The sequence below is a fragment of the Littorina saxatilis genome, linkage group LG4, assembly GCF_037325665.1.
Source record: "Littorina saxatilis isolate snail1 linkage group LG4, US_GU_Lsax_2.0, whole genome shotgun sequence".
In the NCBI taxonomy this organism is placed as follows: Eukaryota; Metazoa; Mollusca; class Gastropoda; order Littorinimorpha; family Littorinidae; genus Littorina; species Littorina saxatilis.
The window spans coordinates 65,592,984-65,607,327 of record NC_090248.1 but is presented as its reverse complement, the minus strand read 5'-3'; the positions used below and the strand labels follow the sequence as shown (position 1 = coordinate 65,607,327).

At 45.5% G+C, this 14,344-nt stretch overlaps 1 protein-coding gene across 1 annotated transcript in view; it reads right to left on the bottom strand.

The window, feature by feature from the left end:
- Positions 1-253: 253 nt before the first annotated feature.
- LOC138965687 (uncharacterized) overlaps positions 254-14,344 on the bottom strand; it is a 16,558-nt gene continuing 2,467 nt past the window's right edge. Inside the window, exons 3-8 of the mRNA XM_070337863.1 lie at positions 13,064-13,425; positions 10,821-12,441; positions 8,628-10,163; positions 3,084-3,404; positions 1,541-1,810; positions 254-950 (exon numbers count right to left, since the gene is read on the bottom strand). Coding sequence (XP_070193964.1) covers positions 396-950; positions 1,541-1,810; positions 3,084-3,404; positions 8,628-10,163; positions 10,821-12,441; positions 13,064-13,425 — 4,665 coding nt within the window. The 3' untranslated portion in view covers positions 254-395. The remainder of the gene's footprint in view (positions 951-1,540; positions 1,811-3,083; positions 3,405-8,627; positions 10,164-10,820; positions 12,442-13,063; positions 13,426-14,344) is intronic.

The window sequence follows — 14,344 nt, the reverse complement described above, 5'->3', positions numbered from 1 at the left end:
CTCAGCAGCTGAATAAAGAGTCAAATTTGGTTGCAGTCAAGCTCTTTGGGTATGTTCTAATGCAAAGAGCCAAGCACACCGCGCGCTGGTTATTATGGACAGCCCAATGTCTTCTGAAGTTCCGTACCTAAAGCACACCGCGCGCTGGTTATTATGGACAGCCCAATGTCTTCTGAAGTTCCGTACCTAAAGCACAAGTACACAATTGAAACCCAATAGCTGAACGAAGATTAAGCTCAGATGCAAAGACCAAAGCAGACCACATGATGAAAAGTCCAATGTCTCCTGAAAGTCGTCCTTTCTTCGGCACAAGCGCAACACTGATGCTAAGCAGCTGAACGAAGAGCCAGCACTGACGCTAAGTAGCTGAACGAAGAGCCAACATTGACGCTCGCTCAGTAGCTGAACGAGGAGTCAAAGTTGGTGGCCGCCACGCTCTTGGGGTAAGTTCTGATACTGGAGTACGTGGAGGTCAGGGTACCGGGCAGGGAGTAGGGCCTCTCGTACAAGAAATCCGTGTCCACGCTGTAACCATTCCGCAAGCCGGTCTTCTTGGACAGGTCGTACTTCAGCCTGGCTACCATGCGCACCTTGGGAACGTACACCACGAAGAGTAGGGCACAGGCCGTTCCGAGCACACCGCCACACGCCGCCACGGAGGAGTAGCGGTCCTCGAGGGAGAGGAAGACGGGGATCCATCCCGCCCAGAGCACAAGCACAGCCCACGACCCTGCGAGGAGAAGCCTCGCCTCCCCCATGTTCTTCTTCTCTCTGCGGACCGTCAGGCTGTAGAGAGAGCTAAGGACGACGAGAAAGACGACGAAGCAGAGGTTGAGGGCGAAGTCACGTGGCCGGAAGTGACAGGAGACCTTGATGACGTCGTTGCTGAGATCCACGGTCTCCTCCAGGAAGGGCGAGTTGAAGATCCACCACTGCACGCTAATGGAGATCTGTGGAAAAAAGGGCAAATATGTTACAAATGAATTACTTCTCTCGACTTAGTAACAGTCAAGGGTGTCAAGTCTGTACAAAAAACACCTCGTGGATATAGCTTTAGGTCAAAACTATCAGACACTGACGAAAACACTCACACACACACACAAACACACAAACACACACACACACACACACACACACACATCTCCCCCCACCCCCCACACACACATACAGCATGCTACACCTAAAAGTACAAACAACAAGAAATTCCTCCGAGGTAGGAAAAACACCCCCGTCCTTACCATTCTCACTGCCACCAACTGAGAAGGTTATTTCCCTTTGACCATTAATATGTCCCTCTATAAGTCCTTGTAGAATCTTAATCCACCAATAACTCCCTAACCGTGTGTTTGACTGGTCCCAATTTGTGTAAGGACCGTCTCAGGAATGTATAGAACCTGTTCACCAAGTTTGGTGACGATCGGTCCGTTCATTCTTGAGATCTATATATGCGAACACAAACACACAAACACACAAACAAACAAACAAACACATCGACCGAATCCTATACACACCCCTATACCGGGGGTGTAACAAAACTCACCTGAACGAGAAGAACAAAGAAGACGACCATGGCCTGGTTGACGCCGCACAGCTCCCCTCCCAACCCGATGGTCCGGTAGTCCTGCAAGGCCATAAGCTTGACCAGCACACAGGCGAAGCAGAGGCACAGGGCCATGGCCGGGAAAAGGTAACGCAGGCCACAGACGGAGGGGGAGGGGGTGAAGAGGAAGGGGAGGACGGACAGGTAGAGGAGAGTGATGGCCGCGAGGAGGAGGAGACCCAGCCCGATGTAACGACGTGCGAGAGCTCCCTGCCACACCTGGGAGAAATAAGGAGGAATAGAATAAAATAGTAGTATTGTGTATGTGGATATGGCTAATGAGGGGATTGCCTTTTACCACACACAAAGCGTTGTCAATCCGAAAAGGGAGGCTACTCCAACGTAGTCTCGTGTGTAAGCTCTAGCCTTAATTGTTACACCCCCGGTATAGGGGTGTGTATAGGTTTCGCTCGATGTGTTTGTTTGTGTGTTTGTGTGTTTGTGTTCGCATATAGATCTCAAGAATGAACGGACCGATCGTCACCAAACTTGGTGAACAGGTTCTATACATTCCTGAGACGGTCCTTACAAAAATTGGGACCAGTCAAACACACGGTTAGGGAGTTATTGGTGGATTAAAATTATACAAGGACTTATAGAGGGACATCTTAATGGTCAAAGGGAAATAACCATTCTCACTCAGTCACTGCCACCAACTGAGAAGGTTATTTCCCTTTGACGGGGGTGTTTTTCCTACCTCGGAGGAATTTCTTGTTTTATTCCCTTTTGTTGTATACAATCGTTTTTCACACTAAAAAAAAACAATGCATAGAGCGATAAGAAGTCAAATGCTTATGGACACGTTCTAACAATAATAAGCAATACACAGTTACGATTACAACATGGCGAACAAGTGATAGCATCATCGCTTAACTTTCATTATATGTCATTATTATTTTGTACATAAGTAAGAATGTAAAAGAGAGAGAGAGAGAGAGAGAGAGAGAGAGAGAGAGAGAGAGAGAGAGAGAGAGAGAGAGAGAGAGAGTTGGTGGGGAAACAAACAAAAACATACATAGCTATGCACACATGAAAAAAGAAGAATAGTTGAGTATTGGATCAATTTTGATCTCTTGCAGAATTGTTCATTCAGAAAGGGTGATATGCTGTGCTTTGCTATGCAATTTGCTATTTGTTGCAGATGATAACAAAAGCTGGTATTTTTATAGAGTAAACTCACAAGCATATTTGGGACTTGATACACAGCGAGACAGAAACGCCAACAAAAACACCTGAATAATTCTTCACGGCAATTGAAGTGAGAAAATGCAATGACAGAGCACAGTAGTTATCTCGATGATGAACTCAAGAGAAACAGAAGCCAAAAACCAACCAGACAAACAGGAAGTATCACAGACACCCCCTCCCCCCCTCCCCCCCCCCCCATCCAGACATCCGTTAAGTGTAAAACATGTAATATAAAATCGACTTGTTCGAAAAATCTAAAAATCCATCCCTTGCTTCCTAAAACTTGTCCACACACGCGAACACATACCTTGAACATGACATAAATTATGAAGATCATCGTCGTGACAGCTCCACCAATGGCCACAGCCAGCACAATCCACGCCCACATCTCCCTGATAAACACGCCCCTTTCCTCGCGCCACAACCACTCAGCAAGCGCTGGGGGAGGAGTCGTGGAGGGGGCGGGGCTTCGTGTCATGTTCGTCACGACGTTAATACACGTGCAAGTGGCGCAGCGCGGAAAGGGGCGTGGCTGAGGGAGGAGGTCACCTCTAGACGAGAAGAACTGTACGAGGGAGGTGTTGACTGACAGCCCTGTGGAGCGGTAGGTTCCAGCCTAAAACAAGAAGATACAAGGATTTAGCTGATTTTGTTGGCATTTATTTAGTAAATGAAGCCATGAATCTCAAAATCTTCGTGTGTGTGTGTGTGTGTGTGTGTGTGTGTGTGTGTGTGTGGTGTGTGTGTGTGGTGTGCGGGTGTGTGTGTGTGTGTGTGTGTGTGTGTGGTGTGTGTGTGTGTGTGAGTGAGTGTGTGTGTGTGTGTGTGTGTGTGTTTGGGTGCTTGTGCGTGTTTGTGTGTGTTATTTACAATGAAGAAGAATATACGGTCAATTGAACGACTCTTAAACTCACAATGAATAATACAATTAAAATGATGTAATGTGACACACATGCACGTACAGACCATGACAGTGGCTTAGATGATCACTGAGTAAAAGTGACATAACCAAACGCGTGCTCAACGTATCGTGATATGACAATAAGTGCTTGCGCATCAGTGTGCCTGTGCCTATTTTGCTTTGCCTTGTGTGAAACCACAGTTCTGTTATCAGTGTACCCGGATGTACGCCTGCTGCTGTGACTTATTCGTTCCACTACTGTGTAAGTGCAAATTATGTCCAGTATTCGATGATCGGACACACCTTCAAATCGAATGTTTATCAAAGTGTGCTACTGAAGAACATTGGTAATACTCGCCACATGTATTTGGCTCGTTCATGGCTGACTTGTGCCCTTTTCTGTGACTGCGATGACACTGCCTAAGAGTCATTTGTCGATGACAGCACCGAGTGTGGTATTGGAACCAAATGCTATCACAATCTGCGAAAGGTTAATGCCTCGGGTGATTGTATTGTATGATGATGCGGTGCACAAACGTAGGCAAGTGTGAGTTCGAGTGCGTGTGTATGTGTTTGTGTATGTGTGGGGGTGTGCGTGCGCATGTTTACGCGGGCGTGTGTGTGTGTGTGTGTGTGTGTGTGTGTGTGTGTGTGTGTGTGTGTGTGTGTGTGTGTGTGTGTGCCGGTGTGTGTGTGTCTGTGTGTCTGTTGTTAGGTATTAGCATGACGTTCTGGTTTAGCTAATTACACACAGTGCCTCTAAGTCTAACAGACCTCATTATTTTTACGGTCAGAAATGCACTAACTGTTTTATTTCGAATGTTATGAATGCCACTACTCTCTCTCTCTCTACTTGCAAGCTTGCCCTGTGAACTGTAAAATATTAACCCTCTATGCATTTCCATTGTAAATTGTTGATATTTAACACCGTTGCTATTCATGAAGATAGCTTCTGCATTTGTATGCTACTGTCTATGTATATTATAACATATCTACATTACTGCGGTTACTCACACCCGTACCCTCCTTTCACTCGTTGAATATAAACGATGCAGGAATTCACAGCACATTTAAATATCGCTGCATCGCAATACAAGAATAAGTGTAATATTTGCGTTTATTTACACAATCGTATGATTCACACTTTAATGAGAGTTGTGCGATCCCGGTCCATTGTTGTTGGTTGTTATGATTATCTTCTGGTGCCCTCTTTCTTGTCAACATCCAACATACTCGTTAACTTTTATTGTTGATACACCGTATGATATGTATTAATTACAAATGCACAAAAACATTCGGCAGATACTCTTGATTTTAAGTACTTTATTTGATGAGCCACCATTTCGATTCCTAATGGAAACCAGCTCCTCCGAATTAACTCTGTACATAGATTTTGACTTTTTGTTTGTTTCAAACCTCCCCTTAGAAACCACGACTGTTGTCGTTCTATTTTTCTTTCACCGAAGCGCGAGATGCATACAGAATACATGTACATGCCAACACACCCTTCTCTCGGCAATCCTACTGTTCTCCGTCCTGCTAGGAAATGTCACTTAATTTAAGTTTTTACAGAGCCAGAGTCGGGTGCTTTGATGGGAGAGCAGTTGCTCGATGTCGCAAATTGTCATTTTTGTGTGAAAATACTGTATTACCATTTTTAATTTTGTTGCTTTGTAAAGGTTCTAATCGTGTTACACTATTGTTGTGTTCTTTCTTATTTTGTGCCAGCCTTCTGTCGGCTGATAGATCATTGCTTTACAAACGTGGAACTGAACGTCTTGTTAACAAGGATATTTATGATAAAGAAATTAAAAACAAGTATGCAGTTAAATTGTCTGCCCGGACATCACTTTATTTAGCCGGGGATATTGAGAAAAATCCAGGCCCAGATGGAAATAAAGTAACTGTGGTACACATTAACGTTCGAAGCTTAAGGAACAAAATTGACTTGTTACAGTCTGAAGTACAGCAGCATGATATTTTAACTCTTTCCAAAACATGTTGTCACCTGAAGATGATAATTCATCTTTAATTATACCTAATTTTAATCCTCCTGTACGCCTCGACCGCCCAGGTGATCCTCATGGGGGAGTAGCCATTTATGTTAAGAATCATTTATATTGTAAACCCCGACCTGATCTCCAAGTCGATGGTCTTGAAGCAGTCTGGATTTAGACAAAGTTGAGCCATGAAAGCATTTTGATTGGCTCATTTTATCGCCCACCTATAGTGCTAATATTCATTATTGGGATTTAATTGATGAAAGCTTAAGGCGAGTGAATAACCAATTATTGAGATTTGTGATTTTAGGCGATTTCAACGTCGACTTCCTGAACTCTCCATCGCGGAACTTTTTGAATATTTTACAGGCGCACCAGCTCTGTCAACTTGTGAATACGCCAACGCGTGTAACAGCCACCACTAGGTACATGTATTGACCTTATCATCACCCAGACCCCTCAGTTAGTTAAACAAGTGAATGTGTTGCCACCTATTTGTAGCGATCATCATAGTGTACCACACATTGTAAATAAAAATAATTCCTATAATAGAACACTCTTTAATTATAGTAAACTTAATGTTGATGGTTTTTGTGAAGCACTCTCTCAGGTTAACTGGCAAGACATTCTCATGAAGGAGGTGTTTGACGAAAGTGTTCATATTTTTTCTGCACTATTCATGGACATATTATGGACATACCCAAACAGTGCATGCCAACCCCCCGCGGGTTAGGGGGAGTCCCATATTGGTTGGGACGAGAAAGAATTTACCCGATGCTAACCAGCATGTCGTAAGAGGCGACTAACAGGTTCTGTTTCTCCTTTTACCCTTGTTAAGTGTTGCTTGTATAGAATATAGTCAATGTTTGTAAAGATTTTAGTCAAGCAGTATGTAAGAAATGTTACTTTGTACTGGAAACTTGCATTCTCCCAGTAAGGTCATATATTGTACTACGTTGCAAGCCCCTGGAGCAATTTTTTTATTAGTGCTTTTGTGAACAAGAAACAATTAACAAGTGGCTCTATCCCATCTCCCCCCTTTCCCCTATCCCATTTCCCCCCTTCCCCCGTCGCGATATAACCTTGAATGGTTGAAAACGACGTTAAACACCAAATAAATAAATAAAGAAAGTGCATGCCAGTAAAAGAAGTAACGATACGTCCTAACGACGCACCTTGGATTACACCTGAAATTTTAATGTCAATAGACCAACGTGATCAGATTCATTTGAAAGCCAAAAACAAGTAAACAGCCGGAAGATTGGTTGAGTTTTCGCCAGGCACGTAACCTTGTTACAGCAAAGAAAAGAGAACGGATTTTAGAATATTATTCTGAATTAGACGCAAAAGTTTCCGATTCAACGCAGACCTTTTGCCACCACTAGTTTCATCCTTAAATCCTTATCACAGAAGACGACCACTTGAAAGATTTGTACCAGCTCACATGACAGAAATCTTCCGAACATCCTTCGTTCCTTCGACTACAATTTTATGGAATGATCTGCCTGATGTGGTTAAAACCACAAACTCAATTAGCGAGTTTAAGCATTATTTACAAAATCCTCATCATTATGTGCCAGTTTATTATTATTTTGGAAAAAGACAGGTAGAAAATTAATACAACACAGCAGAATGCGTTTAATTAAACATGAGTAACCTTAATTCCGATTTATGCAAACGCCATTTAAAAGATAACCCAATGTGCGAGCGGTAACCGGAACGAAACAGCTGATCATTACTTGTTATACTGCACGTTGTTTGAACATGCTCGTATGTCCACAATTAACTCACTGCCTGCCAATTTTAGACACGTGGAAACATTATTAAGAGGCAGCGAGCAACATTTATTTCGCATAAATACATTGATTTTCGAGTCGGTCCAATCCTTTATTGCTGAATCTGGTCGACTAACTTGAAGGATTAGCCCACGTACTGGTATTGTGTATGTTTGTGTGCAGGAGAACGTAAACCCGCCTCTCAGTGTTGTTGCATCAATTACATATTTAACATAAGTAATAATTATCATTGAGTTTTTGTTTTTGTTTTGCTGTTCTCTTTTGTGTGTGTGTGTGTGTGTGTGTGTGTGTGTGTGTGTGTGTGTGTGTGTGTGTGTGTGTGTGTGTGTGTGTGTGTGTGTGATTGTTTTCTTCCATAACGAACTATGCTGCCCTCTCCATGAAAATGTACATTTATCTGAACTTACTTATTGCATGTCTCAGCATCGATGTTCTCGTCCCACGCGCTTCATTCATAGTCTCACCTTATTTTTTTCTTTATTTTTTTCTTTTCTTTTTTTCTTTTATATAAAAAAAATCTCTGTAAATCCTCCTGTTTTGAATAAGTTCCCCATACCCCCTCCTACATTTTGTTCTTCTGGTTAATAATTGTGTTGTCCACCATCATGAAAACTTGTGTAACTTAGCATTGTTATGGTCACGTCAAATAAGCATCTGCTTGAGTTCGTGTCCTAGCTGCATTTTTGTCAATTGTTTCATGTCATGTATTTTGAATAAAATTGTGTTTAAACCAAAGTCTTCACAAAAAATCATTGTGGACATTAAAAACACAAAAAAATACACAAGGCAAGCGAGTGACTCTTTCAAAGAATCAAAAACTTAGTTATTCCGAGTTCACTTCTGAACAGGATGGGCTTGGAGCCTCGAAGCTTGACTCTTAACAAAAGTCATAAGGACAAGTGCATTTTCAGTAACCTATACACATATGGATGTATTTTCTACTCGGACCTATACATTATATATATATATACACACGCAAAAAAAGAAAGGAGGCAACAAAGAAAATAAGAAAGAACGACAGAAAGGACAAGAGAAGAGCAGAGACAAGACAAGACAAGACAAGACAAGATAAGACAAGACACAGAACAGAACAGAACAGAACAGAAGAAGAATCAGCGTAGCATAAAATCAAAATCACTGACCATGACAAGTTGTCCAGGCTGGTAACTCATGATGGACAGCGTAACCTCCATGTCCCCGTCCCGCTCAAAACTGACCAGTCCCTCCTCGTACATGAAGCTAGCGTCGGCAAGATTCAGCTTCCCACCGACGATGTCCTTCGACAACTCTCGGCAGATTCCGTTCGTTTCCGTACACCGGTTCTTGTACCGCGTGTCCAAAGCGTGCAGAACGGAGTCGACGCTTCGGATGACCCTGGAGGCTGGCGCAGAAGGATACATAGGGCCGGTGAGTAAAGGATTCTCCTGACACAGCTCTTCAAGGGGTACTGCAGAGAGGGGGGAGTCTGCGTAAGAGGAGGTCTGGCATCCAGCGCGGACCTGCAGGTACTGCCGCCACCAGGGAGGAAGGGGGGTCTCGGTGAAGGTGGAGAACTGCTCGAGGAAGACCTGGAAGTCGTCGTTGACCTTGCCCTGCACGTCGACCAGCAGCGCGCCCCACGGGATGTTGATGCCCACAGTGGACAGCCAGTCGTCGCCGATCATGGACACCACCCAGGGCCGCGTCAGCCCGCTCACCTCGCGATCCCGGAAGAGCGTCACGGCGTCTGCGCGAGACAGGAAGAGGATGACGGGAACGAAAGCGGAGGCGGGGTCTGAGAGGATCTCGGCGACTCTACGCACGTTGCGGCCTCCAGGGATCATCTGCTGGTAGGTGGAGACGCACACCCCGCGGTAGCCCGCCTCGTCCACGAAGTACTCCGCCATGTCCATATACTTCTCGGCCTCTGACGTCAGGATGTGGGCGTGGCTCCACTGGAACTCGGAGAACAGGTCGAGCATGGCGTCTACCGCCAGGCGCTGCGGGGACTCCAATGACGTCACGCCGTCGTTCATGCCGTGCAGCGAGCTGACGGAGGCCATCTTGTCCAGGCCTCGCACCGTGTCGCGCAGCACGGAGGCCGTGTTGAAGTCGTCCTGCAGCACGTAGCCCACCACCTGCACCGGCTGGATCTGGGAACCGTTCTCCCCGCCCAGGCTCAACTCCCCGCCCATCTCACACGACTCGAACTGTCCCAGCATGTGCAAGCTCGTAGCCAGGTTGGAACAAGAGTCCAGCAGAATCCCTCCCACCTCCACTCCAGGCAAGAGATTGGCGTATCGCTTCTTAGCTGTCTCCACAGCGAAGAGGAACGCCTGCTCCGCTCGCCTCTCCTCCTCAGAGTTGACCAACTCCCCGCAGGTGAACGATTCTTTGCCAGGCTTGTGCACAGGGAACATCCCGGCGATGAGGATGTCCCCAGGAATGCTGATGACTGGCTTGAAAGGATGGTGCCCTGAGACGACTGTCTCGCTTCTGGAAGCTTCAGTGTTTCTTGAAGCTGGTGAGAATTTCATGGCTGTATTGGTGTGGGGTGTGGAAGAGGTGGTTGGTGATGTTGACGAAGAGCAGGTATAGCACTGAGGACACCAGCCGGGGCATTCTGAGGTGACGATCGTGTTCTGGATGATGAAGGCCTCGTCCATCTGAACCTGGGAGCGGTAGTCAACTCGCCCGATCTGAAGGAAAAAAGGACAATCGTGATGTAGGTTTTATAAATAAATTCTACAAACACCGTGACAACCAAAAAAACCTGTGTAGGATTCATAATTTAAGCATCACAAGAAAGGAAAACACTAAAACAGGTTGTATGAGTAGAAATGTCCACGGGAAACGCTTTAATGATTACTTGACATAGTGTTTCAAGTACGCGAATGAGTGTCACTTTGTTCGTAGTGAGTAGTTTGTACAAACAAAGAACAAACTAAACAAAAAGAAAGTGATTAACAGATGATTACATTTACTTTAATGAAACGCGTGCTCATGTATACCATTCGTGAAACTTTGAAAAGGTTCAAACATGAATCAAAAAAACACACCGGCACTAACAGACAGACGAAAGATAGACAGACAGATAGACAGACAGATAGGCAGACAGACAGACAGACAGACAGACAGGCAGACAGACAGACAGACAGGCAGGCAGACAGACAGACAGACAGACAGACAGACAGACAGACAGGCAGGCAGACAGACAGACAAACAGACAGACAGACAGAAAGATAGACAGAGAGACAGACCTAACCAGCTACGTCTCTCACTCCTTTTCACGTCAAGCTATTTATAGCAGCATCTCCCTGCCCCTTCAATCTCAACCTTCCTTTCGTGACACTCACCTTGACCTTCCTATCGTTGTGCAGAGCGAACACGTCCATCTGATGATGACTCGCCAAAGAGGAAACTCCGCTCCCCCTCCCCATCTCCTGCCTCCTCTCCTTCTGCTCCATCATGACCCCCTTCACCACGCCCACATCCTCCATCGCCCTGCACACGCCTCGGCCTTCTGGGCACAGAGTCTTGTAAGCGGCTCCCAGGGAATTCATCAGATGCTGAACAGCCAGGGAAGTCAGGGACAGACCTGCTAGTCGCGAAGACCTCTCTGTGCTCACCGGTTCGAGAGCCCCTTGCCAAGGATCAGGGATATCCCTGGATCTCGGGTACTGGAAACCTTCGTCAACCACGTGTTCTGTTGTGATGGCGATCTCGATGTTCTTGGGCAGGTCCGTGTCGTAGAAGTTGGCGGAATTCCACGGCATAAAGGCGTACTTCAGTTTGTTGTCAGGACTCTGGTGGTAGACGTCAGCCATGAGATCATGGGTGGTGGAATGATCCGTCAAAAACAACACAGCTGATGAATCTGAGAGCAGTTTTGCAGCCGCTTCTACAAGGTTGTTTTTACCGACCACAACCTCTTCAGCAATGCAAACCCCCTTATTTGTGAGAATCTGACGAACATCAGCTTGACGAGCATAGCCCTCAGGAATGACGAGCTTGATATACGACCAGCTGATCGTCTTCAGAATGTCCCCCATCTGCTGCACGTGCTCGATGTGTGAGTCTGTGAACAGGTGGTACTCATCGTCAGTCAGCGTCATGACGGCTTTGCTCAGCTGGCCGTGTTGCACGTAGTTCTTGTAGTCCACGTAAGCTACGACCCGAGAAGGCTGGATGGTGACCTCATCCCCGTAGAAGTCTGTGTAGGAAGCGAGGCAGCTCTCGATGTCGTTAGGAAAGGTCAGACTCTTGTGTTCTTGTCCACACGTGTCCAGCACCACAGCTCCTACGGTGACGTTGGGCAGGACGCTGGTGTGGATGTCGTTGTAGCTGGCTACAGCGTTGAGGAACCAGTGAGCAGCTTCTCGTCCGTCAGTGTTTTCCAAACCACACTCTCTCCCGTCCCGTGACTCGCTTATAGGAAACAGTCCGACGATCACCAGCGAACTCTCCTCCAACGGTGATGACGTCATTATTTTCTGCTCTGATGTCATCTTTGGGGCGCACACGTCACAGAGGTGACAGTTGACGTCACACTGTCTGCTCAAACCCCGGTCACGTAGAAACTGAGGAATGATGACGCGGTCGATGACGTCTGTTGTGATGTCAGAGGCGTTCTCCGCGACGACTGATCCGTTCTCGAAAACGATGACGCCATACTGCATTTTTCGTTGGACGACTTGCTTTCTCCCGCTGTAGAGAAACTGATCGAGAGGCGTTTCGTATTCCTCGTCGGCCATTTCAAAATCCGTCGCATTCGTATCATTGCTGTTGTCAAATGTTTCGGAAGCGACGTACGCAAAGGCGTCCGACAGAGCCTGTAGCTTTCGGAGGGTGTGACGTTTGAGAATACATGGGTTCTCCGAGGATGACGTAGAAGAGGAAGAAGTAGTGTTGACGTCATTGTCCACGTGGAATGACGTACACAGTGACACGTTCAGTGGACGAGGGATGCCTGAAGGGCTGAAACAATAGAAGAAGTGACGTGAATATCAGGTTTGACAATAGTGTGGGTTTTTTTAAGAACAAGAAGACTCTTACTCTTAGAGAAACGCACGCAAAGACCAGATACACGGACAGAAAAGCCAGAACGAAACCTCAACAACAACAAAACTGACAAAGACAAACACACAGAAGCATTTCAACAGGCATGTCTGTGTTTCGATCATCACAATTAGATAAAGAACCAGACAGACACACAGACGGACAGACAGATTCACAGACTCACAAACATACTTTCTCATCAACGATAAAATCACACACACAAACAAACCTCTTAGATATTCAGCATGCAGGCATTCAAGCAAAATCAACAGACATATGAATCAACGAAAAGACAGATAAACGTTAAACACAAACGCACACAGACATAGCATATACACAGAAAGGCAGACAGACAGACAAACGAACGATCGGACGGACTGACGTGCAGACAGACTAACAGACTTATGAATCAACGAACAGACTGATAGACACATAAACACAAACGCACACAGACAAAGCATATAGCCAGACAGACAAACAGACAGACAGACAGACAGACCAACACACAGACACACAGACACACAGACAAACAAACACCTACCCTTCAGTCAAGTTCATGAGCAGCATATCCTCAATCTCAGACTCGTTCACACTTTCTCGCAGCCACAGCACGGTATTCGTCGTGTCGTTCGCAAATCCCGCAAAGTTGTCCCCAACAACGACGACGACATTCGAATCTCCACCAGCGATAACCTCAACCTCCAGTCTGCTATCATTTTCTCCGATAAAAAGCACCGGCGTTGGCAGGTTGTCCAGCGTAGGGGAGGGAACTGAGCAGAGTTGCGGCGACTGAAGTGCAAGTTCGTGGAAGTGGGTTGCCTCCCTTTGAGCGACAGTCTCTTCGTTGACAGACTTGGGAGTGACATAGCTTATGTTGAGTTCTTCCAGTAACGTTTGTGTAGCCTGGGAGAGAAAAAGATGGAAATGAGTTTGCATGACATAAGTGGAAGGATACGACAAAATGTGGCGAAGGCGTTTGATGAAAGAAAGAGAGAGAGAGAGATAAGATAGATAATTTTTTTGTTTACGAGGGTAATGATGTAAGCAGTTCATGCTTTTTTACTATCAGCCCTCGCCCATGAGGGAACAAGAATAATACTAACACCTGGAAACATCGTAACAAGTACCTCATGATGTCATAATAAAAGTAATGATACTACTACTACTACCACTACTACTACTACTACTGATGATGATGATAATGGTGATGATGATGATCCAGTATCTTCAGGCATGGGAATTGAAAATTGTAAAAAAGGCGGAAAATATTTAACTGAAGACGCGAAGCGTCAAGTCGACGGCGCGAAGCGCCTAGCCTTACCAGGGGGGTCCGGGGGCATGCCCCCCCGGAAAAAAAATTCTGCAAAGAACCCAGATGGTGCAAGTTTGCCATTAAATTCTGTTTTTAGAATCAGAGTTTTTAGTACAAAAATGTACCAATTTTTGCTTTTTTGAAGAAAAAAATATATACATGTATTATATGGTTTAAATTTGTTAAAAAAATTGATCTGTTGAGACAAACAGGAAAATGTAACTTGTAACACAATCTGTGCAATCTGGTTTACTTTCAAACATAAAAGTTCAATACTGACTGAGGCGGGCGGTAGCAGTGCGTGCAAAGTACGGAAAGTTTTCGCGGGCTTTTGCGCAAAGGCCAAAGTAACCGGTGCTTTTTTTGTGTGCCTCCCCCCCCTTTATTTTTTCGGCGGACACTTTTGCATTTTCGGCGGAAAAAAAAAAAAAATCGGCGGAAATCCGCCGTTTGGCGGACAATTCCCATGCCTGTTAATCTTATTTACCGGTATTTATTGTTGTTCCTTAT